The following is a 26,570-nucleotide window of genomic DNA, read 5'->3' as shown; positions in this document are numbered from 1 at the left end:
TTAAGCAATAAATCAAAGGCACAAAAAAATACTCAGAAACCACATCCACATCATTCTCATTAAATACTTCCAAGCCGTCCGATTCTTCTGTTACAGCAGACTCAAAAGAGAAAGAAAGTGAGAATGATGGTTATGTGGCATCTGGGTTATCACCCCTAGGAATACCGGACTCAGACTCAGTTGAGCTGGAACCTGATTCCGACTCACAAGACTCGGTGGAATCAGATTTTGGCTCACTACCTGACCCGGTGCTGCTTGATAAAAATCCCTCTTCGTATTGCCAGACGAGAGAGGGTGCGATGGATGCATCCAGAATAGTTGATGGTAGGCCCGCAGCCGTTTCATTCCCGATTATGCATACCGAGGAATTATCCCCCAAGCACTTCTGTACGATCAGAGGATCTGAAAGTAGACATGCCAGTGCTACCCCCATTTCAATCTCAGTGCCTTCGGAATCCGCTTCCTTACACTCCTCAAACTCAGCTGACGGGTCTGTCTACTCTTTGGCAACGTAATCCCCGAATATTTGCAGGTCGAAGAAGATCTCGAAACCTGGCACGCACTTCTTTTCCGCGTTCAGCCACGGTTCTGGGAAGCCGCAAAACGGAAAATCGTCCCCCTCCCGGACGAAGCGTCCGTTTAGGGTACCCTGAATGGGCCTATGCATCAACTCAAAAGGCTTCCCAGCCTGCTTTGCTCTGGCTCTTCCAGCCATTTCCTTTCCCTTCCTTATCCAGTCCTCTTTGGTGGGTAGATAACCCAATCCAAAGGCATGAGGGTTGTGTGGCACTTCGGCCAATACTACGACGCCTTTCCGGCAGCTCCTTCCCAATCCCATCCCGGGGATGTGTTGGAGTTTGTTCATGAGATAGACTGCTTGAGCACTGACATATATCCCTTCATTAGCTGCCATGATGTTCTGTACAACCTGAGCCTCAGCTAGGGTGAAACCTAATATGAACACATCCTCCATGCCATGCTTGATTTCTAGGACAGGCGTGGATACCTCTGGCGGTGGATGAATTGATGAATTTTCGAAGACAATGGCTACTCCGTTCCCATAGGGGTATTTCACCACTTGATGTAGGGTGGAGGAGACTGCCTTTACCTGATACAGCCACGGCCGCCCCAAAAGCAGGTTGAAAGTTGCAGGAACCTCCAAGACATGGAAATCTATCTCATGCTGTCCCGGCCCAACCTTTGTTTGAATATTAATTGTTCCCATTACTTCCCAGCTTGTGTTGTCATACGCCCGAATCACCTGGGCTGTTGGCACAAAGTCCGCGATTTTCAAACCGATCGCATAGGCTGTCCTTGCCAGGCAGACGTTGATGGCAGACCCTGTGTCAACAAGAACCACTGGTATCCATTTATTCCTACACTCCACGGAGATGTAGAGTGGCTTGTTATGGTTTGCCCCCTCGGGTGGTAATTCCTTGTCGAAAAATGTCAGCATCGGGGTAGCTCCTCCCGGAAAAACCAATCCAACCAACTGCTCCGGCGTAGTCTCTATCGAGAGTTTGGCCTTGTCCATGGCAAAAAGAACGGCCCGCCTATGTACTCGAGAATCCATAAGCAGCCCCCAGATGGAGATGTCTGCTTGTATCTTTTTCAATTGTCTCAATACGGCCTCATCCTTGAGTTGCTTTTCTTTTTGCTTCTCTGCCTCCCTATCTTTTCCAGACGCCTCTGGTTGATCTAGGTGTGGAGGCTTGAAATACCGTCCACTCCTAGTCATGTGATCGACTTCGCCAACATACCAGGTATCATCTGGTTGGTTACTCCCCCAATCTTCGTCTGTGCGGGCAAGACATAGATCATCGTCCTCCCACCACATTCCATCTGCAGCCGACAGGCACCTGTCCGGTTCTGGCATGACTGTTCTCGTACTCGCAGTACCTTCTATCCATATGCTCGCGGCATTCTCCATTTCTGTGCTTACAGCAGTCTCAGTCTCCACATGGGCTTTTGCCTTCCTGATTCTCTCGGAATCTTCGAATCTTTCCTGTTCCGACTGTGTCAATGTAGCCGACCGTTCAATAATCCCCATACTAGAAATGCTCCAACCCCGAGCGAAATTCTTGACACCGGCGCTCCCCGGCGACGCACTCTGTTCTTCAACCCTTCCTGCTGTCACTGACATTCTTACCCCTGTCGGGCCTTGTTGTGGCTGAAACTCTCCTACCACATCTGGTTGATCGTCCAACCACCCCATAGCCTCTGTTGATTCCTCATAATCGAACCAGTTGATGGCTGAGTCTCCTAGATCTTGGTTACTGTAAAATCGGAGCTTGGCAAGATCCTTTTCCACAGCCGTTAAATCATCCGTTGCCTGTCCTAGACTGTCCCCTTGGATCACACACAGCTCCCCCTCTGTTGGTAGTTCCATATCTAGCCTATCCTAGCCTATTGACAAAATGTAGTCACCTGGATCATAAGCATTCCTAACACCACTCCCAGATTCCGCAGACTCTGGCTCAACAACCCCTTCTCCTTTGAAATCTTCTCTCTCCTGTTCTCGATAGTCACCACCGCTGGCTTAGGTTGGGTTATGGAAATGTCCATCACGCACAAAGCGGTGCAATCGGGAAGGAACACTTCCGGCTTAGGCAGGTGGGATGGAGTGATATAGATGCTAGGATCGTAAGGCATGACCCCAGCTTGGATGAAGTTGACTCTTTTGGGCGGTGGAGCTTGGTTATGTGTGGGGAGAGGGTTCGTAGTAACGTTGGGTTTCTCAGGAGGCAAAATCACCCCGTTATCAATGAGATCTTGAATCTCATGACGTAATCAGAAGCACAGATCGGTGTCATGACCGTGCTGTTGGTGAAATGCACAATATTTGGCTGGGTTGTGGGCAGCGGGGAGTCTTTCTAGTAAGGGTCGCGGCTCTAGGGGCTTTAGATGCCCTTTTCTGATTAAAATCCCCAAAGCTTTGGACAGGGGCATATAAAGTGGAGCGAAGGTTCTGGTGTTTTTGGGTGGGTATTTGACTGTTTATGGGTTGCTTCCGGATGCACTGGAGAATGGTGCGGCCGCCATAGTTCTTGGGGGAGGGTTGGTGGTGACCATACTCACTTCAGAGGTCCTGGTAGTTGTAGCGCCACTCGGGCCTGCATTAGTGTTACAATTGAAAGTTCTGCGGGATTGCTCCCGGTCATTATCAATTAAGCCTTGCTTTAAGGCATCCTCAATCTGCACTCCCATTTCATGTAGATCAGAAAAGGTAGGGAAGGGGAGTACAATCATCTTTTGCATCAACTTCGGCTGAAGATTGCGCACAATCATTTTTGGGTTCTTGCCTCGTTGTCTCGAGATCCCGGGTCGTAATCTCGATTTGTGTATTGCATGAGTACTGCAAGATGAAGGCCTCAGCCATTTCGTCCCAGCTTCTCTTGACGTCATCCTCCAATTTGGCATACCATATGGCCGCTACACCCGACAGGGTCCGGCCAAATAGAGACAGCTTCTGCAGTCTAGTGAGGCCCATTGGCCTTAGGATATCTGAAAACAACCTCAGGTGCACCATGGGGTCCCCGGACCCATCAAATCGATCAACGTGCGGCATTTTGAATATGTCAGGCAGCGTCACAGTTGTGTCGGTGTATCCATCTTCGATGTCAGGGATGGTCTTGACTCCCTGGGACTTCTTAAACATCTTTTCCAACTTGCTTAATTTTAAGGCTGTGGGGTCCACTTCGAACTCAAAAGGAGAGTCTGGTATATTGACAGGCGTGGGTGCCTTGGATAGTTGTGGTGGAATCGAGGGCGGAGCTGGCCCCGCTGGAAGGTCTGTATCCTCTTGGACATTTCGGGCATTCGGTGTTTCTTCGAGTATCGGAACCCTTAGTGGGGGAGGGATTTGCTGTGAAGCAGATGCTCCGGTTTGCGGCTGTAACCTCACGATTAACTCTGCTTGTTCATTCATAACAGTGGCCTGCTGTTTGGCAAACTCTGCCTGTCGGACAGCATCCTGCTGCATCACTTTCATGCTTTCTTGGAGTTGGCGCACCATCTCCTCTAAACTAACCATACTGTTCTATTCTGACTGAATTATCGGTATATGTTCCCTCTCTGTGGGTGAAACAGAACCCTGATCCCTACTGTACACAGGTGGGGTAGATAAAGCCCTCTGTACTGACTGTTGAACTGATGCCCTCTGCCTAGCTGTCCTCCGTCTAGTAACCGGGGGTAGAGAGTGGTACACTGGTTGTCCGTCTACCAGATCCTCAGATCGATGGAGCCGACGACCTCTAATCCAGAGTGCTTGGGGAGTATCTACCGGGTTGGAAGCAATTGCGCTAAACTACATAGCAAAAAGATAAATAAAGCAATAAATAACCAGACAATTGGACAGCATAACGGCGTAAAATAAACACATACAACGCACAGTTGGGTATTCATAATACACAGTTGGTAAGCCGAACACACTGTTCCTCGATACTGGTCATTGTTCTCAAATCACTGTTCCCAAAACTGAACTTGATATCCGCAGATAACCGATTTCTCAACAACACTGATACTAGTGCCCTCGGGCCTAATACTCAATCTTGCAAACTGGTATGTACGTTCCTGTAGAGATACACTCTAAAGTACATAACAGATAAGTGAGAGCCAAAACACCCCTATGTTGGGGTAGGGTTTCCCTGTCCTATTTTGTCAGGAGCTAGGGTTTCACTACGCACGCAGCGGTTTCAAACAACCTATAATCGGGTAAGCAACCTGTCCTAACTTGGAATGGTCACTATGGATCCGAATATGCACTAGGTCGAATGATCGAAAAATGGTACCCCAGTAAAAACCGAAGTTTGTGTTCCCATACTGTCAGAGCCCATAACCAGTCAGCCTTATGGTCATGCCTTGACAAGACAAGCCTCTGGCAAACCGTTCAGGAATGGCAGATGGCAAACACGGTGTCCTAGGCGCACCAATACACATGCAATGCAAAGAAACACATAAGTGTAATCAAAATAGGATATCACGAGTTCGAGTCAAGCTCTCTAAAATCCCCAGCAGAGTCGCCAGAAACTGTAACAACGTCCGCAAGGGACCCTGCGCTACAGTTCGGACTCAATTTGTGTCACGGTTCTTAATCTGAACCAAAGAGTCCAAATCCGGCAAATCGTTTTGAGAAATAGATTTTTGAAAAGAAGTGCCAAACATGGACTGCTTTGCCAGATACAGAGTCGCCACCTAAATATTTTATTTTGGAGAATTTAGGAAACCCTGACTCTGTCCCAAAGGCCACGTGTCCGTCATCACCAAAGTTGCCTTAGCTCGGGAACTTCGGTACGATTGGGGAAGGTCAGCTATGAGCACCCCCTCTCGCCCGATCCGAAGATCGGCCTCTACTAACCATGATAACCGATTTTGAAAAAATTATGTGTTCTTATCCCGATTATTAGCCTAGAATTACTATGTTATGCGCACAGCACAAAAGTATAGACTAGATTGCTTAATTTGGGAATAAGCATTGCATATCCGTTTGTTTTGGAAAAATGTTTTGGAATTTGCTACTCGCAAGTAGGCTAAAACACGGATTTCAATGAGCTATTCCAACTCAGACAATCCAACCTTCACCCACAGGCATTCAAGCAGTTTATATCACATAAGCAGCTAGCCTCATGGTAAACATGCAATTATGGCAACACTCACACACATGCGGTATGCTAAAGCATAAAAACTCACCTACTACTCCAAGCTAAAACAGAAAACCAGTTAGTAATCACATGCATGATCCTAGTTCATGTTTTGAAATGGCTAATGAAACACATGCAAAGATGCAATCCAAACAGGTTTGGCTATCCTAAACATGTCATGTGAAATGCTGCAAATAACATGTACTCAATTTAGGATTGAAAATACGATACAGTTAGTATGATGCGCCGAGCCCGGTGCATGCGAAATAGATGAATGAATGCAAACATGCTGTCATGTTGTTATGCTAATTTAAATATGCCCTAGTCTACCATCATAAGTAGGTAAATAAAAGGGAAGAAAGATGTGGGATTGGAAGACATGCACACACGCACCAACACTTATTACAAATTTGCCCTCGCTCGGAGGGACCGAAAGAATAATACAATCCGAATAATGAATTACCTATCCTAGCTAATTAATTATTACAGACCCTCTAATTTAACAAATTAAATACAGAATAGAGATGGCCGCAGCCCTGCCTCGGGATACGCGAATGATGCATGCTCGATCCATCTTGCCTGGAAACCCGTACCATGCCACTGCTGCATCTGTTAATGCTGCCCTGCTCCTCTGAAAGTTGCCAAAGTCTTGGGATATGTTCTTTGCACACTGTAGAACACCATCGGCTAAGAGAAATAAACATCGGCCATGGGAAATTTCCATCGGCTGCTTTCAAGTCCATCGGCCGCATATTCTTTGCCGGTCGGCATTAAACACTGCCGATCGACCACAAATTCCTGCTGGGACCTGCAGTTGACAGCAGCAGAGGGCAAAGAAGTACATGGCATGGAATTTTGAGCAAATGTGAGCTTGGTCACACTCCCAATCATGCAAGAGACTCAAGGGAGCGTGACCCTCGACCTTCGGGCCATCAATTGTGCATTTTTGATGCATGATGGCCTAAGAGCCCAAGGTTGCGATTCAATGTAAAATGCATGCAAACAAAACACATGAATACCAACACCCTATCATGTTGGAGTCAAGGGGATTGACGACCGAGGGTTGAGGCGTGTTTTGTCACTTGAAGTACAAACACTCCTCAATCCCCATGCCCGGTTTGACACCCCAAACCAAGTAATGCGATGCATATATACAAACTTGGCTCAAATGCACAACATGAGGTTAAAATGCAAAACATGCCAAATGTAATGCAACCTAAACATGCAAACTAAGTTAGTTCATTCTAAATGTGCCAAGTATGGTACAATGTATATGAGATGCAACTAGATAAATGCCATGCCAACATGCAAGTATGATACAATGTAAGCATGAGGACCAAAACAATGCAACATGATCATGCAACGGTGGTGCTAAACCATGAAGGGAAGACCACAGTCCACCCCAAAACAGTGACCAAAAAGTGTCCAAAATGGTGAACAAGCACTCATGCCAACATGCAAGCCAAAGGGGCCCAAAGCTAAGGCACAAACAAGGGGCATTTTACTACAACCCTCATGACCACTCATGGCATGGACTAAGCGACCAAAACAGATGTTCAATACAGCAAAATACGCCCAAAAACCCGCTGATATGGCAGCCCCAAAATGCCTTAAACATACAAGCATGCACAATGCCCATTTCAAGGCACAAAACTACAACGCCTTAAAGCATGGGAAGGGACACAAATGACAATATAAGACCACCTTACATGGACTGAAATATGATCTTAAATAATGCCAAATCATGAGGATAGTCTAAGTTAAGCATGCTAGAAGCCAAAATACTCAAGGCCTACAAGCCAAAATGCAAAGCAACTACATCAAGCATGTCAAACATGACCAAAACAGTGGCCAACAGACCTTAAGCATGACAAATCATGACCAAAAGCTTCAACAAGCTAAGCTAAATCATGCAAGCATGGAAGCCTAAATAGAAGATGCATTTCTATGCAAAAGGGAGGGATACAAAGCAAGGGTATTATGCATGCAAATGACCACAAACCTGATCAAAGATAGAGATATATTATGATCAAAAGACACCTAAAAACCTCTAAAATAGGGCCAAAATCAATCAAGCATGCATGTTGCCCTTTAAGCCAAAACAAGGATAAAAGAGAGACAAAAGGGGCGAGGGGTGTCCCTCCCCTATGCAAGACCTCAAACCATCCTCTTCACCACTGACAATCCACTAGATTTCAATGGTGAAAAGAGCAATACAACAAAGTCAACAAGGCTTAAAGAAAAGGCACCAAAAGAGGCCAAAAGAGGCCTAAGAGGGGGAGTTCGACCCCCAATGCCAAAATGACCTCAATGAGATGTCTAAAACATGAAAATACAAAGCTTTTTTCAGTTATACATAAAGCCCAAAAAAGAAAGCAAGATGGGTCAAAAGCCAATGCAAGATTGGGCAAACTAAAGTAAAGTGATTACCCTTGAAGAACCCTTGAAGAACAGTTGATCCAGCCACCCTCTACTGACCAAAATCAGTCCAAAACCTCAACAAACGACCCTCAAAGTCCCTCAAAGTTGAAGTAAGGTGCGGTAGTGTGTGTGTTAGTGCAAAACTAAGGTAAAAATGCACTTTTAGGCCACAAAACACACACAAGGGAGGAGAGAGAGGGAAATATAGAGAGAGAGAGAGCGTGTATGTATATGTGTAAGCTCTGGTTTTTCTTTCAAAATCACCCACCTAGAAGAAGGAGGAGAGCTCTCCTCTTATAGAAGTTCCCCCTTGCAAAGCTTACCAAACAAGCTTGTTTAGAGGGAAATCCCTCCATACACATGTATGGAGGGGAACAGAGTGGGTGCCAGCTATCACACCTGGCACAAAATATCTACTAAAAGTAGATGAACAGTGATTGGCCATTCAAAATTGCCATTTTGGAAAAATAAACGGCTGACCGGCAACAAATAGTGCCGACCGGCAATATACATTGCCGATGGCATAAAATCACTGGCCGGTGGCCTCAAGCCATGGCCGGTGATGTGTGGAGATGCCTCACAAGGCATTCCCTGCCCCTCCAAGGCAAAATACAAGTGTTTGGTGCAAAACCAGACACAACATGATTGAGTCGAGAGATCCTGAGGCAAGGCGCCCAACCGAGACCTCCGGGAACTCAAGACGAACACAAACAAGGGTAATCACCAAGTGTTCCAATGGTGACGTCCAAGTCTTGAGGATGGTCAAAAATGGGGTGTCTACAAGTACAGCCTCTTCTTCGAGTTGTTTCTCTTTTTGTTTCTCCGTCTCCTTATCTTTCCCAGACGCCTCTGGCTGATCTAGATGTGGCGGCTTAAAATACCGCCCGCTTCTAGTCATATGATCGACTTCGCTGATGTACCAGGTATCGTCTGGTTGATTGCTCCCCCAATCTTGATCCATGTGGGCAAGACATAAATCATCATCCTCTCACCACATTCCATCGGCAACCGACAGACACCTGTCCGGCTCCGTTTCTACTGTCCTTGTACTCACAGTATTTTCAGTCCCCTCATGGGCTTTAGCTTTTCTGATTCTCTTAGAATCCTCAAGCCTTTCCCGTTCCAACTACGTCAGTACAGCTGTCTGTTCCATAATTCCTGTATTCAAAGTGCCCAGATCCCGAGCAAAATTCTTAACACCGGCGCTCTCCGGCGATGCACTCCGATCCTCGGCCCTTCCGGCCACAACTGATGTCCTTGCCCCTAACGGGCCCCGTTCCAACTAAAATTCTTCGACAACATCTGGTAGGTCATCAAGCCACCCGGTAGCCTCTACTGATTCCTCGAAATCTGACCAGTTGACGGCCATGTCCCCTGGGCCTTGTTTGTTGAAAAATTTGAGGTCAGCAAAGTCCCCTTCCACAGCCGCTAAGTCCTCTAACCTCTGATCAAATCTATCCCCCTGTATCACACAAAGCTTTGTCTTTTCTGGCAATTCCACACTTGATCTATCTTGGCCTACCGACAAAATGTAGTCACTCGGACTGTATATCTCTTCGGCAAAACTTCCAGATTCCTCAGATTCTGACTCGCCAATCCCATTCTCCTCGGCAAACTCCCCTGTTCTGTCTTCGACAGTCACCACCATTGGTTCGGGTTGGGTTCTGGAGATGTCCAACATGCACAAATCAGTGTAGTTAGGAAGGAGCACCTCCGGCTTGGGTGTGGGATGGGGTGATATATATGCTAGGATCGTAAGACAAGACCCCAGTCTAGATAAAATTGATTCTTTTGGAAGGTGGAGCTTGGTGGTGCGGTGGGAGAGGGTTTGTTGTGACATTGGGTTTTTCGGGAGGTACAATCACCCCATTATCAATGAGATCTTGAATCTCATGACGTAATCGATAGCATTGGTCGGTGTCATGACCGTGCTGCTAGTGAAATGCACAATATTTGGTTGGGTTGTGGGTAGGGAGAAGTTTTTACGGCAATGGCCTCTGCTCTAGGGGCTTTAAGTGCCCTTTTTTGATTAAAACCCCCAGGGCTTTGGACAGGGGCATATATAGTGGAGCGAAGGTTCTTTGATTTTTGGGCGGGTATTTGGCTGTTTGTGTGTTACTTCCGGACGCACCGGAGAACGGCGTAGCTGCCATGGTTCTTGGAGGGGGAATGTTGGTGACCATGCTCACTTCTGAGGCTTTTAAAGTTGCAGCGCCGCTCGGGCCTGCATTAGTGTTGTGGTTAAAAGTTCTCCTGGGTTGCTCTCTATCATTGTCAATCAAGCCCTGCTTCAAGGCATCATCAATCTGTACTCCCATCCCATGCAGATCTGAAAAGGTAGGGAAGGGGAGCACGATCATTTTCTGCATCAGCTTAGGCTGGAGATTGCGCACAATCATCCGAATTTGATCTTTATCGGTGGGCCTTAGGGTCATCATGGAGGCCTTGGTCCTCCATCTGGTTACGAACTCCGAAAAGCTCTCCTTAGGCTTTTGTCTTGTTGTTTCAAGATCACGGGTCATAATCTCGATTTGCGTATTATAAGAGTACTGTGCAATGAACGCCTTGGCCATCTCATCTTAGTTTCTCTTGACATCATCTTCTAATTTTGCGTACCAGATGGCCGCCACACCCGACAGGGTCCGGCCGAACAAAGACAGCTTCTGTAGTCTGGCGAGGCCCATCGGCCTTAAGATATCAGAAAACAACCTCAGGTGCACCATGGGGTCCCTGGACCTATCAAATCGATCAATGTGTGGCATCTTGAATCGGTCCGGCAGCGTCACGACTGCGTCAGTATACCCGTCCTCAATATCAGGGATGGTCTTGACTCCCTGGGTTTTCTTAAACATCTTTTCCAGCTTGCTCAGCTTTAATGCCGTGGGATCCACTTCGAACTCGAAAGGAGAATCCGGTGCATTGATAGGCATGGGTGCCTTGGATAGTTGCGGTAGAATCGGGGGCGGAGCCGGCCCCGTTGGGATATCTGTATCTTCTTGGGCATTCTGGACATTTGTCGTCTCCTCAAGTATTGGGACTCTTGTTGGGGGAGGAACCTGGTGTGAAGCAGATGCTCTGATTTGCTACTGTAACCAGGTAATTAGCTTTGCCTGTTGGGCCATGACAATGGCTTGCTGTTTGGCGAATTCTGCTTGACGAACAGCGTCTTCTTGCATGGCTTTCATGCTTTCCTAGAGTTGGCACACCATATCTTCCATCCCTGACATACTACCCTAATTTATCTGAACTGCCGGTGTATCTTCCTCTGTAGTAGACTCGGAAATCTCAACCTGACTGTTCACAGACCACTGATCTGGTAATCCTGGTACCGATATACTGCGTCTTCTTGAACTCTATCTGAGAACCGGGGTAAGGAGTAAAACACTGGTTGTCCGTCTACCAGATTCTCAGATCGATAGAATCGGCGACCTCTAGTCCAGAGTGCTTGGGGAATATCTACTGGGTCAGAATCAATCGTGCTAAACTACCCTAGCAAAAAGATAAATAAAGCAATAATAAGGAAATAAATAACCAAACAAACGGACAGCATAATGGCTTAAAATAAATACACAACACACAGTTGGGCATCACAACACACAACTGATAAGCTGAATACACTGTTCCTCAATATTGATTATTGTCCCTGAATCACTGTTCCCGAAAACTGAATCTGATACCCGCAGATAACTGATTCCCAAAATACTGAACTGGTGCCCGCAGGCCTGATACCCAAACTTGTGAGCTGATACATGCATCCCCTGTAGAGGCCAACTCTAAAGCACATAACAGATAAGTGAGGGCCAAAACAACCCTATGTTGGGGTAGGGTTTCCCTGTCCTATTTTGTCAGGAGCTAGGGCTTCACTACGCACGCAGCGGTTTCAAACAACCTATAATCGGGTAAGCAACCTGTACTAGCTTGGAATAGTCACTATGGATTCCGAATATGCACTAGGTCGAATGGTTGAAAAGGGTGCCCCGGTAAAACCGGGGTTTGTGCTCCCATACTGGCAGAGCCCATAACCGGTCAGCCTTATAGCATGCTTTAACAAAGTAAGCCTCCAACAAACCGTTCAAGAATAGCAGATGGCAAACACGGTGTCCTAGGCGCACCAGCACACATGCAATGCAAAGAAGCACATAAGTGTAGTCAAAACAGGATATCATGCGTTCGAGTCAAGTTCTCTAAAGTCCCCAGTAGAGTCGCCAGAAACTGTAGACGCACCCTTGGGCCCCACGCTACAGTTCGGACTCCATTTTAGTCACGGTTCTTAATCTGAACCAAAGAGTCCAAATCTGGCAAATCGCTTTGAGAAAACAGATTTTTAGAAAAGAAGTGTCAAACATGGACCGCTTTGCCAGATACAAAGTCGCCACCTAAATATTTTATTTTGGGAGAATTTAGAAAACCCTGACTCGTTTACCTAAGGCCACGTGTCCGTCATCACCAAAGTTGCCTCTGCTCGGGAACTTGGGTACGATTGGGGAAGGTCAGCTATGAGCACCCCCTCTTGCCCGATCTAAAGATCGGCCTCTACTAACCATGATATCTAGTTTTGAAAACATTATGCGTTCTTATTCCGGTTATTAGCCTAGATTTACTACGTGATGCGCACAGCAAACAAGTATAGACTAAGTCGCCTAAATTGGAATGAAACATGTCATGTTTGTTTATTTGAAAATGGTTTGATGGTGCTACCCACAAGTAGGCTTGAGACATGAACTTTGCCACCCTCAAGTGGGCTTAAAACTTGCATTCAATGCATTGTTCCAATTCATGTAATTCAACCTCCACCCACAAGCATTCAAGCAATTATATCATATAAGCAAATAGCCTCATGGTAAGCATGCTGTCATGGCTACACTTACACGCATGCAAGGTTGCTAAAGCGAAAAGACTTACAGAGTACTCCAAGCCAAAACAAAAGCTATGTTAGGAATCCATGCATGGTCCTAATTATACAGAAATGCCTGATGTAACACATGCAGGAATGCAACTACAATAGGCTCGGCTATTCTAAAATGACATGTGAAATGCTACAGCTAACACGCATTCAATTTGGGATTGAAATACAAATGCAGTTAGTATGATACGCCGAGCCCGGTGCATGCAAAATGAATGAATGTATGCAAACATGCTATCATAAGTATGCTAATTGAAACATGCCTTAAACTAACCATCGAAAGCTAGTAAATAAAAGGGAAGAAAGACGTGGGGTTGGAAGACATACACACACTCACGCACACTTATTACACAATTGCCCTTGCTCGGAGGGTCCGAATAAATATTACAAAACAAATAAATAATTAACTCTTCTAACTAATTAAATATTACATATCTTCTATTTAATTAACAATTTAAATGCAGAAAGAGGATGACCGCAGCCCCGCCTCGGAATGCTAGGATGATGCATGCTCGACTCGTCCCGCCCGGAAACCCGTGCCATGCCACTGTTGCCTCTGTCTACACTGCCTTGCTCCTCTGAAAATTCTGAAAGTCCCCAGACCCATTTTGAATCACCCTCTGAGTGCTCTGGGGTGTCACCGGCCACAATTCAAGTTCACCGGCCATGGGGATGGACTTATCGGCCAAAAGTTACACCACCGGCTGGACATTGATGGTCGGTCGGCACTGTATGTGGCCGGCAGGCCATTTCTTCCTACAGAAACCTGTTTTTGACAGCAGCAGAGGGCAGACAGTGCATGGCAAGGAAATTCAAAGCAATGTATGCATAGCCACTCTCCCAATCATGCTATGGACTCATGGGAGTGTGACCCTCGGTACTCGGGCCACCAATCACGCATTTCGATGCATGATGGCTTAAGGCACCAAGTTTGCAACTTAATGTAAATGCATGCATAAAAGAGATGAATGCCTTATGCCCTATCATGTTGGGGTCAAGGGCATTGGCGACCGAGGGTTGAGGCGTGTTTCGTCACTTTGAGTACGAACACACCTCAACCTTCATGCTTGGTTTGACACCCCAAACCAAACCATGCAATGCATGTATACAAACATGGTTCAAAAATGAAACGTGGCTCAAATATGCAACATGAGGCTAAGTTACAAGGCATGCCAAATGCAAGGTAACCTATCATGCAAGAATGTAAAGTGCCAAGTATGCAGTGCTACAATGCTACGCAACCTAACATATGATGCAAGCATGGTATAATGTAAGCATGTAATTAGAGGCAATATGTCAAACATGCAACTATACACAAGGAGGGACTTAAACCGAAATGGGAGGCCTCAGCCACACCCCAAAATAGTGGCCAAAAGATGATGCAAAAGGCGACAAATTATGCATGCAAGTGTGCACACACCAAGGCCCATCACCCAAGCATGGAGGGCTACTCTCAAGTGCAAAAGGCGACAAATTATGCATGCAAGTGTGCACACACCAAGGCCCATCACCCAAGCATGGAGGGCTACTCTCAAGAACACTCAAAGGTGATATACATGGACATTAAACACTCATGTTAAACTCTGAAAAGCATGCCAAGAATGATGCCAAAACATGCTAGGGAATGGATGCAAAAATGGAAGGGATTCAAGGCCACAAAAGAGAGCATTGCTCAACACCTAACCCAAGCACTCATGGCGTGAACTAAGAAACCAAAAAAAAGAGTTTATAGGCATCAAAATACACTCCAAAACCCACTGATATGGTAGCCTCAAATGCCTAAACATTGTATCATACACAATGAGTCATTTCTAGGCATAAAAGAACAATCCTTCAAGGCATGAAAGGGATGATGAATGCAAGCATATGAGCATGGATTAGGAACTGAAATAGCATGAGAAGTGATTCCAAATCACTGAAATAACCCGACTAAAGCATGCTCATGACTCACACCCTCAAGGCTCTCAAGCCAAAATACAAAGGGGCTACCCTAAACACGGCAAATATGACCAAAACAGTTCCCAACAGACCTCAAGCATGGTAAGACATGGCTAAGAACTTCACAAAGTTTGGCCAAAACATGAGAGCATGGTAGACTAAATACATGATGCACTTCTCGGCAAAAGAGAGGAATACAAAGCAAGTATATTAAGCATGGAAGGGCTCACTAATCCGACCAAAAACAGAGGCATAATATGACCCAATAACACCCAAAAACCTCTGAAATGAAGCCAAGAACAACTAATCATACATGCTACCCTTATGGGCCAAAAATGCAAACAAAAAAGAGACCAAGGGAGAGGGGTGTCCCTCCCCTATGCAAGACTTCAAAACCCCTTCTTCACCACTGAAAATCCACTGGATTTCGGTGGTGAGAAGGCCAATACAGAAAAGTCCCCAAAGCTTATCAAAGAGAGCACAAAAAGGGCCAAACAAGGCTTAAGAGGGGGAGGCCGACCCCTAACACCAAAATGACCTTAATGAAAGATCTTAAGCATGCAAATACAAGACTTTTTTCAGTTATACACAAAGCTTAAATCAGTATGCAAGATAGGTTAAAGACTAGTGCAAGATTGGGGAATATAAAGTAAATAGTGTTACCCTTGAAGAACACTTCAAGAACAGCAAGCTCAGCCCTTTTCTTCTGATCAAAACCGACCCAAAGCTCCAAGAACAAACCCTCAAGAAGCTAAAAAGGGTTCAAGCTTCTCTTAGAAGCTTAAAGCAAAGGGCCAAGCTTCTTTAAGAAGCGAAAACAAGGTTGCCATGGAGGATTCAGTCTGTGCCCTCCAGCTGGCACAGTTGGCACACACTCACAGAGGCAGAAAAAGGGGAAGTCGGCCGACCAGTTCAAGTGGTCGGCCGACCACTTGCCCTGGTCGGCCGACCAGGGTCAAAAGGTTCAAGCTTCAAACGCTGGTTGACAGCCTCTAGGGGTGGTCTCCCAACTCAATGCAAGCTAGTGGTATGGTGGGAGACCAGTAATTATGGCTCAAAAGTCAGGAGACCAGCTACCTGACAAGAAAAATCAGCCGGTGGGGAAAAGTGGTCTTCAAGAAGAAAAGGCGGTCTCCCACCCTTATACCACCTTCCAAACAATGAAAATAGGGTCCATGCCAAAAAAGAACCAAGACGGATGTAAAGCGAAGGTTCGGGGGCCAAAACGCGCGGCCAGGGGCCCCGAAAATTGACTGTTAAGCACCGAAAGTGGCGCGCGACCACGAAGGTGGTCACCCGGGCCACAGTGTCCCTCTAGAGAGAGGAAACAAGGTGTGTGCCAAAAACTGGAGCAAACGGAGAAAGTTAAGCGGTCCTGAACCGAGGCGCATGGCCGACGACTCCAAAAATCAAAAACTGGTCTCCAAGCGGGAACAGTGGTCTACGACTACGAAAAGTAGCCTACGGCCACTGAGAGATGGTCTACGAGACTTCTCCCTCCCTTTGGGAAGAGAAAACAGAACCTGGTTCGCAAACCGAAGCTAAGCACAAAAGAGTCCCAAAGTCCAGAGGCAAGGCTCTCAGTCTAGACTCCGTAACCTCAGAACGTGCATAACATGCGTCATCACCGAGCCCTCAATCGATGACGTCTGAGTCTTAAGGTCGGTCCAAAATGGGGTGTCTACAGAAAGCAATTGAACGTCTGAGAGAATGACATAAATGAACAAGTGAATTATGCAGAGCAGCGGTCAAAGAAAAGACGAAGGTTTGAAGTTAAACTTTGGCAAAAAGATGTGGGAAGGAGGACTGGTCATGTCCGAACTTTGGAAAGACAAGAGCAAGAAGTACAACAATGGCATAATGCCTTCAAACATGCAGAGTTGGGAAAGCGTGTAATGGAGACAATTAAAGAGATGGAAAAACTGCATGAAAATGGTAGATTTTCTAATGGTTTGTTGATTGATGATCCAACTTGTGGACACGCCATACCAATAGCAGAGTCTTGGGCTGTAACTACAAGTGTAAGGAATAAGGAGAAAATTTGGAATTTCTTGATGGATGATGCGGTTAGAAAAATCGGTGTTCACAGAATGGGGGGAGTCGACAAAACAACCATCATGAAAAGCATCCATAATCAACTTTTTGTCAGAACTACTACCTTTAGTGATGTTATTTGGGTCACAGTGTCTAAAGCATTCGACATCAAAAGTCTATAAAGGAAGATAGCTAAGAAACTGAATATTAATCTTTCCGATTATGAGGATGAATTACATTCAGCGTCAGAAATACATAACATGCTTTCCCAAAAGAAGAGGTATGTGCTCATCTTAGACGATCTTTGGAAAGCATTTCCTCTGGAGGATGTGGGTATTCTAGAACCAACCAGAGATAACGGATGTAAGCTAGTGTTAACTACACGATTGTTAGAAATCTGTACAAAAATGAATTGCAGTATTGTTAAAATGGTGCTTCTCACGGAAGAGGAAGCACTGAATCTGTTTATGAAAAGTGTTGAAGGCCATCAGACAGTGCTTACACCCGAGGTGAAAGAAATTGCAAAAGAAGTTGCCAAAAAATGTGCGTGTCTGCCGCTTGCAATTGTTACTATGGTTGGATGTATGAGAGGAGTGAATGACATTCGCGAGTGGAGAAATGTGAGAAATGTACAATGGCTCATGGACAATGAAGAACGGTTATTTGAACAACTAAAATTTAGTTATAGTCGGCTAAAAGATGACCAGGAAAAACATTGTTTCTTGTATTGTGCATTGTATCCAAAAGACGATGACATATCTAGGGAAGAACTGATAGAGCATTGGATAGCTGAGGACCTAATATGTGAGACGAACAATACAGAAGCAATGTTCGACGAAGGTCACACTATATTGAATAAACTCATTAAAACTTGCTTGTTGGTAGGAGGTGAAATGTATGGTGAAGAATGCGTGCGGATGCATGATTTGATAAGAGATATGGCTCTCAAAATAACATCAACTATACCTCAATTCATGGTCCGAGCTGGTGAGGGATTAAAAAAAGTTCCACATAAAGATTGGTCTGAGAATCTCGAGAGGGTTTCCTTAATCAAGAACAATATTGAAGAACTTCCTTCTAAACCCATTTTCCCTCACCTCACCACCTTTCTATTGAAAATCAATTGGTCACAAGTACTTCGGATTCCAGATTATTTCTTTTTGCATATGTGTGGTCTCAAGGTTTTGGATTTGTCCTACACTCACATAGAGTCTCTGCCAAATTCTATCTCCATGTTGGAGAATTTGCATCAACTGTTACTACATGATTGTGAAGAACTAAAATATGTGCCGTCATTGGAGAAACTAAAGGAATTGAAATATTTCGAACTGACACGTAGTCTGATTGAAGAAGTACCCCAAGGTATCAAAGAATTGGTTAATCTCAGAAAGCTTAAACTCTGGGAGAATCACAATGTAAAATATGTGACGTCAATGGGGAAACTGAAGGCGTTGGAACTTTTCATACTGACTTACTGTTAGATTGAAGAAGTACTGAAAGGTATAGAAGAATTGGTTAATCTCAGAGAGCTTGATCTCAGTGGGAATCACAACCTAGGTATGTCTCCTTGCCGGAAGTTATGTAATCTCACACAACTCCATTACCTTCGAATTCAGACAACAAAAGTAAAAGTGTCGGCAGAAGAGATGTTGTGCTTAAAGCAATTAAAAGTTGTCGAAGTTCAGTTTCACAATGTTCAAGAGCTTACCAAGTATGTGAAATCTGGGCAATGCAAAAGTTTGGAAATGTACGACCTTATGGTGGGAATTGTTGATGAAAATAACCAAGCCAAGAAACAAGAGAGAGTCGTTTGGACTTGTTCGGACTCTCACAGTTCTAAATATTTTTCAAGTATTGGAGTAGATGCCGTAGTGCTCCCCAACGACACAGAGCACTTCCATATTAGCAATTGGGACAATCACATTAGCTGATCAGATATTCAGCTGTTAAGGGCTGCAAGAAGTTGAAGAAAATTGAAATCCAATGGTGTTCGAAGCTTGAATCTATCTTTTCATCATCATCATCATCATCATCATCATGCTTTTTAGAAGACTACCGCATCCCGCTAACAACGATTGAGGAATTATCGTTTACTAAATTACCCAATTTTAGGGTACTCTTTGATAGAGTTGTTCCACCACACAACATTTCATTTAACCTCAAGAGATTGAATCTCCGTGGATGTCAAAAAATCGAGAATATTTTCTTTGCCCTGTTGTTGCACAACTTCCCAAACCTTGAGGAACTTAAAGTGCTTGACTGCGATGGAGGAGATAATAGTAGAAGTAGAGAGGAGTGATCGAGGGGGCCATCGTGAAGATGATGGCAACACAAGCACACTCCCAAATTTAAAGATATTACATCTACAAAAGCTACCAAAGTCTGAAGAGCATATATAAGGGCATAATGGTCTGTGAATCTCTGCAAAAAATTCATATACAGCGGTGTCCCATGTTAAGGAGATTGCCTATTTCTTCTACACCACCTGCTCTTCAATACATTGATGGAGAAGAAGAATGGTGGGAATTTCTGGAATGGTATAATCCCCTCACCAAAATCGCTCTCCAACCTTTCTTTCCCGATCGATGGCTACATCTCAAGTAATATTGTCAGATTTTTTTAGGGGTAGTTCTTATATGTTAAGGATAAATTACAAACACACTCCCGAGGTTTACTTAAATTATAAATTATCGCCTATAATTCTAGAAATTACATAATGCCTTCTAAGGTTTCTAATTTCATAACAAATAGGTCATTTTATTAATAAATCATCAAGTTCATTAACAGTTTTTAATAATGTTAAAATTTTATTTCAATTAATAATTTAGATAATTTTATTATTGTATAGGTAAATAGTTAGAAATTTCACTTTTCAATTAATTCTGTTAAATAAAAAATTCTGACAGGGAGGTATTTGTAATTTTCCAAACCACAAGGGGCAATTTGTATTTTAAGCAAACCTCAGAGAGTGTATTTGTAATTTATCCTTTCAATTTTTTATCATTTTAATCTCTATAATTTCAATTGATTCAATTTGAACTCCGAATTTATGACTTTATTTTAATTTGGTACAATTAATTATAACTTTTGGCATTTTTTTTATAAAAAAAATACGTATATAAGTGGCATGTGTCATATTTTTAATAACAAAATTATAAACTCTCAACTTTAAAAGCACTACTAGGATTATCACTTGAAGTAAATTGATACAAAATTTTAAATTAAAAATCAAAATTGAACTAATTAAAAATGTAGGGATTAAAATGACATAAATAACAAAATGTATTTACCCTTTTTTTTAATATGACAAACTGTATTTAAATAAAAATGCCTTCAAAATTTTAAATTAGGCCTACATGTAGCAAAGTCACTACAACACATTGCATTAACTATTTATTTATGATTTGTGTCACCAAAACTTGATTTCATGAATCTTTCACATAGCTAGGCTCGAATTAATATTGTCACTCCCATAAATGTTTTGGATATAACAAAAGACCAACAGCAGACAGACACATAAGGTTGCCAATTATCATTGTTGATTACTTTCACTTTATTTTTCAAATTTTTTAAAGAAAAAATAAAAATACCACTTTGCATGACCCCTAAAAACATTGGTGATTACTTACAAAAATCTTTGTTAAAACTAGGTTCAATTTTGGTGGGCCTAATATAAGCAACCTTGGTCTAATTTGAATTTTTTTAGAATTTAGACAATATGATTTTAAATTTGGTCAAGGTTTGAGCTAAATTTTACCACCTAATTAAATTTGAACACGGCATAGGTTTCACAACCCAATCAACCAAAATTATATTGTTAATATATAAATATATATAATAAATTTGAATATTATAAATTATTGATTATTTTTGCACTGTTAGATTAAATCATATTGCATTTGTGGAACTGTAATGACAACACTCAGCACACAAAAGTTCCAGTGTACACATGCACACATATAGACCTGGATTCCCTTCAATACATGATTTAGATTAGAGGATGTGGTCTGGGCTCATGAGATTATCTAAGGATCCCATTTTTATAATTTAAATCATTTATCTTGTCAGACTCTTCATATAATTCACACAGAAAATTATATTAATTCGATAATTGTAGCCTATTCAATTTGAGCATTTGTTTTAAAAAAAAATAAAAATTAGACAATAAGATGTTTTTAAAAATAAATCATTCATTTTTTAGTGATAAACACGATAAATTGAATAGACTGTGAATGTCAGATTGATCTAATTTTTTTATGTAGATGATAGATACGAAGAACCTTACAAAATAAATAATTTAAATTATCAAAATGGAAACATGGTGGTGACCACACCTAGTCCAAATTATGAACTGCGGGGGATCCTGATCTCACATATGGGACATTGTTATGTAAGATTAGATTTTGTGAATTTTCTAATAAAACAAGCTTAAAGTTGTACAGATCCTTGTAGGAATAATTTTCAACAATCTTATAATGAAACGTGAGAAAACAAAGTTAAATGTAAAATTAATAATAAACTCAATTTGCTGGATACTAAATCTGTAAAAAGAATTTTTTTGACAAGTGAATTTTTTTTTTTATAATATGTAAAAGGATTACCAATATTAATGTCCAATACAAGCAATCACATATCATCACTCAATAGAGAAATACTATAAGAGGCATTTTAACTAGAAGACTAGAATTTGAAAAAGCATTTTAAATACACTTCAAAATTTCTAAAACCAATTAAAAAACCTTAATCAATCTTTTTTGGAGTTGAGTGGAAAAATCATATAAAAGGGTTATATTTATGGTCCTTAAGTATGCATTTTGTGTCACTGTGTTAAGTTTTAATTTTGTCAATTTCGTTATTAAAATTTGAATTTATGTTAATTTGGTCTTATTTAAACTCATAGCTTAAATAGTTAATGGAATAATAATAAAATATAACTATGACTTTGGTTCTTAAAGTTTTTTAATTTTGTTAATTTGTTCTAGAAACATTGATGATAAAAATAAAACATGACTTACAATATTGAGAGACGAAATTAGCAAATATTGAAACTTTAAGGACTAAATTAACATATGAAATATATACTTTAGTGATCATATTTAAAATTTATAAATATTTTATTAACGATTTAAACGGTAATTTAAATGGACAATAATTTGATAATTTGAAGAAAGAAATTAATAAAATTAAAATTTATAGGACTAAAGTGATATGAAAGGCATGTTTCTGATTGAGGCCAAATTGTGCAACACTGAGGCTGATAACTAGGATATCTTAATCTTACTTTCCTGTCAAATTATATATTTTATGCCTGTTTAATGTCAATCAGGTTGGACACGGTGGGAGCATAAAATGAGCAAAAATGCAAAAATTGTAGAGAAAAATGCTTCCCGCACATGTGGAGGATCATTCCCTCACGTATGGCCCATCCCTCGCAACCAAGGAAAGCCTAAGAAAATTCCACGTGCAGAGGTCCATTCCCGCACGTGCAGAATCCTCACTGCATGTGCGGTGGCATTTCCCGCATGTGTGGCGGCATTTCTCGCATGTGCAGTCGTACCTCGGGAAGCGCGCCTAATGTTTTGAATATGGAGAAAATAACAGAGGTATAAAAAGATAGAAAAAAATGCTGGATTAGGGTTCTGAAAAATTCGAAAAGAGATGAGGGGCTAGGGTTGGGAAGAGGAGGATTCTCAAGCTTCAAGAACAATTTCCATGAGGGTTTCTTCTTTTTCTACCTCTTTTCACTCCTCCATGAGTGGCTAGGCTTCTATTTCTAGGGTTTTGATGAAACCCTAACCAAATAAATAGGGTTTTCTTTTTGGTTTTTCTTTTATGTAATGGTTTAAACAGTTGTATGGTATTCAAGAAGTTTTCAAATATATTTTTCGTTATTTCTTCAAGTATTCTTCTTTTTGTGATTGTTGAATGCTTTCCATGCAATGTTTTCTTTGCTTTCATATTTAAGGTATGAGACGAGCCATACTACGAGGGATGAAGTCGTTTTGCTACCGTAGTTTAGAGCGAATGACTCGTACTACTTAAAATGGTTCGTGCCTATACGTTGAACGTTGTAACGCCCTCAAAATAATAACATTAAACCCATTAAAAGAGACATGCATTGATATCCAAACGTTCCACATTCTTTCATTTATCAGAGTTTCATTACAATAAGTATTACATGTTAACAACAAAAGCAAATGCCCTATAGGCTTACAGCTTTCCAAGCTAACACTTGGTTACAACAAAAGAGTACTAACTCATACACATTAAGCCCTTGGCTTGAAATTACATGTAATACGTCAAAAAGTAAAACGACAAAAGTATGTCCGCCTCTAGCCTCCCAAGCTATGTCCTTGGAGGTGGCATGCTACCAGTACCTGAAAATGATATTCCCATATAGGGTGAGCCACAGCCCAGTTGAAATACACTAAACCAACCATGAACAATGACTAAAAGATTAGCAATTGATAGATGGCCAACACTGATACATTCACATAAATCACATATTTATGTCATACGACTTATGAGTCCAAGTTACTTTTCATTTTCCCTTTTTAACAGATAGACATATAAACTCTATCCACATTCTCAACAGATATGTATAACAACAATATCCACATTCACAGATAAGCATATAAGCTATATCCACATTCTACAACAGATACGTATAACCACAATATCCACATTCACAGATAAGCATATAAGCTATATCCACACTTCACAAAGATAAGCATATGAGCTCTATCTTCACTTCTCTAGACAAGCATATGAGCTGTATCTTCGGAGTTCATCCCCTATCTTCTCCCAACACTATCCGGTTTAGAGGTACATCCCCCATCTTCCCCTAAACCGCAGAGTACATCCCCCATCTCCTCCTCTACACATAACGTATACAAACACATTGGTTCTATATACAATCACTCAATACATGTAGTTAATGTATTCTATCAATCGTCAAATTCCATGACACATTCCATTGATTAGTTTTTGTTTGCCTAATCATCATGCATTGTCTACAACAATCACGACTATCCTCCACCGATAGCCCAAAGCAGTTATTTCTAAACAGAAAATAAATGCACAATGGATATTCAATCAATATTTCATTTCCTCATTTCTCACAATTAATTATCCCAATTAATCAAACAATGTAATTAGGTCGTTATTCATAATTACCATTTCAACCCTTAGGTCCCATTTTCATATATGATTCAACATTTATTCCATTTCTCTATGCCAAACATGCATCTAGGTTTATTATGAATAAAACCCTAACTTTTGTAAAATTTCACAAAAGCCCCAAACTTTCACCAAATTACCAAACCAATCCCAATATCTCAAAATACTAAAATTTAAAGACAAAATCCATAGAGAGGAGTAGGATATCCCTACCTCGAAGTTTGAGCCAAAAAGGAGATGAAGACTCGAAGATCAACGTGTTCCAAATCCCAACTTTTTCAGATTAAAACAAAGCTCTCAACGCCCTCTATCTTTTTAACAAATGCCCTAGGCTAGATTCACACTCTAGGGAGATCAAATCTTAGAGAGAGTGTAAGTTTAGAGAGAGAGAGTCTCGGATCTAGGGTTTGATCAAAAAAGAAAGTGAAAAAGTGAAGTTCAAAATCGCTACTGTCCGCTGATATAAAACACGCTCGCTCGAGCGAAGCCTTCGTCGCTCGAGCGACCAGACACAGAAAACTCTCGCTCGAGCCAAGAAGTTCTCGCTCGAGCCAAAAACTCAGAAGTGCGCTCGAGCGAAAGAACGCTCGCTCGAGCCAACAACTCAAACCCTCAGGTCTGCAACCAAAAGCACGCTCGAGCGACAAACCTCTCGCTCGAGCGAAGAACAAACCAGACCGCTCGAGCCAAGAAATACAACTCTCAGGTCCAGAACCAGACGCAATCGCTCGCTCGAGCAAAGCCACTCTGGCTCGATCCACCAGACACAAACTCAACTCTCGCTCGAGCGACCAACTCCTCGCTCGAGCGAAGGTCCAAAAATCTGGGCAGCAACACTAGGCTCCCAAACACAACCAACCTGTAACAAACCTGCCCAACACATCCTATAACTCAATAAACAAAGTAAAGAGGATGCAAACTAGATAATAAACAACTACCAACATCCACGGACACATGTCCGGATCACTGTACAACAAGGGTAAACCCGGGATCGCTATAACCTCCCCCCCTTAAAGAATTTCGTCCCCGAAATTAAGCACAAGTTTGCAAAAACAAGTTTTTCTCCATTTTAAACAATGTTATACTAACATTCAACAATTCGACCCATTACCGGTCACCCCCTCCTTTAACAAGAGGCATTTCACAATATGTAAACAACATATGTACTTTCAACATGCATCAACATTATGCACTATCTTTCCAATTTCAACAATATATTCAACATATACAATGTTACATTCAACTTCCATATGAGGCAAGTTCCAAAACATACTTCCAATAAACCAAAACATTTTCAATGTTTCACAACTTAAGACATATATAAAAGCTCTTAAGTTCAACAATAGTTCAAAATTTAATTACAAGATTACATATCAACAAACAAGTCCGGATATTTCTCTCAGACTTCCAACTCACGTTCCCAAGTGGCTTCCTCCACTCCGTGATGTTTCCACAAGACTTTCACCAAAGGAATGGTCTTGCCACGCAGGACCTGATCCCGCCTATCCAAGACCCGAACCGGTCTCTCCTCATACGAGGCATCCTCATCTACCTCTAAATCGGTCCAATCCAACACATGTGATGGATCTGGCTCATACTTCCGAAGCATACTCACATGAAACACGTCATGCACTCCAGACAACTGCGGCGGTAAGGCTAACCGATAAGCAACCTCGCCAATCCTCTCAAGAATCTCAAAAGGACCAATAAACCGAGGGGATAACTTCCCACTCTTCCCAAATCTCATCAAGCCTCGCCTAGGTGATATCTTCAGAAAGACATGATCACCTACCTCAAACGCCAAAGGTCTTCTCCTACGGTCGGCATAACTCTTTTGTCGACTCTGGGCTGTAACAAGCCTCCTACGGATAAGCTCAACTTTCTCCGTCGTCTCCCTAACCAACTCCGGGCCCAACAAAGGTGCATCACCCACCTCGGCCCAACAAACTGGAGACCTACACGGTCGGCCATACAAGGCCTCAAACGGTGCCATACCGATGCTAGACTGAAAACTGTTGTTGTAGGCAAACTCTACCAAGGGCAAGTGCCTCTCCCACGTCCCGCTGAAGTCAAGGACACAACCCCGAAGCATATCCTCAAGGATCTGAATAGTACGCTCGGACTGCCGTCAGTCTGAGGATGATAGGCCGTACTAAAGGTCAACTTAGTGCCCAGGGCACTCTGCAAACTCTACCACAACCTAGCAGTAAAACGAGGATCTCTATCTGAGACGATCGTCACTGGGACCCCGTGCAATCTCACTACGTCCCGAATATACAAGTCGGCTAGATGATCTACCGAATCTCTCACGCGCATAGGAATGAAGTGCGCCGACTTAGTCAACCGGTCTACAACCACCCAAATAGCATCACTACCCCGCTGAGTCCTCGGAAGACCTATAACGAAGTCCATAGTGACATGCTCCCACTTCCACTCGGTAATAGGCAAGGGTTGCA

The 26,570-nt window shown here is 42.6% G+C and overlaps 1 protein-coding gene across 1 annotated transcript; it reads left to right on the top strand.

Annotated features, from left to right (window-relative positions):
- The first annotated feature begins 16,796 nt into the window (after positions 1–16,796).
- LOC145819422 (putative disease resistance protein At4g27220) lies at positions 16,797–19,234 on the top strand. The gene is made up of 4 exons (XM_082913415.1): positions 16,797–17,109; positions 17,179–18,311; positions 18,417–18,646; positions 18,871–19,234. The coding sequence occupies exons 1-4, from the start codon at positions 16,797–16,799 to the stop codon at positions 19,232–19,234; spliced, it is 2,040 nt and encodes a 679-aa protein (XP_082769541.1).
- Positions 19,235–26,570: the final 7,336 nt, after the last annotated feature.

The sequence above is a fragment of the Camellia sinensis genome, chromosome 2, assembly GCF_055761805.1.
Source record: "Camellia sinensis isolate YWXY chromosome 2, ASM5576180v1, whole genome shotgun sequence".
In the NCBI taxonomy this organism is placed as follows: Eukaryota; Viridiplantae; Streptophyta; class Magnoliopsida; order Ericales; family Theaceae; genus Camellia; species Camellia sinensis.
Note: the sequence above shows the minus strand (reverse complement) of the source record. Positions and strands in the feature narration are given on the sequence as shown.

Bases quoted from the DNA above. Each gene is read 5' to 3' on its own strand.
- LOC145819422 (XM_082913415.1), top strand. From the start codon at position 16,797: ATGGAGACAATTAAAGAGATGGAAAAACTGCATGAAAATGGTAGATTT. The intron at 17,110-17,178 runs GTCTATAAAGGA...AATTACATTCAG, and splicing joins TAAAGCATTCGACATCAAAA to CGTCAGAAATACATAACATG. The intron at 18,647-18,870 runs GTATGTGAAATC...TTAGCTGATCAG, and splicing joins AATGTTCAAGAGCTTACCAA to ATATTCAGCTGTTAAGGGCT.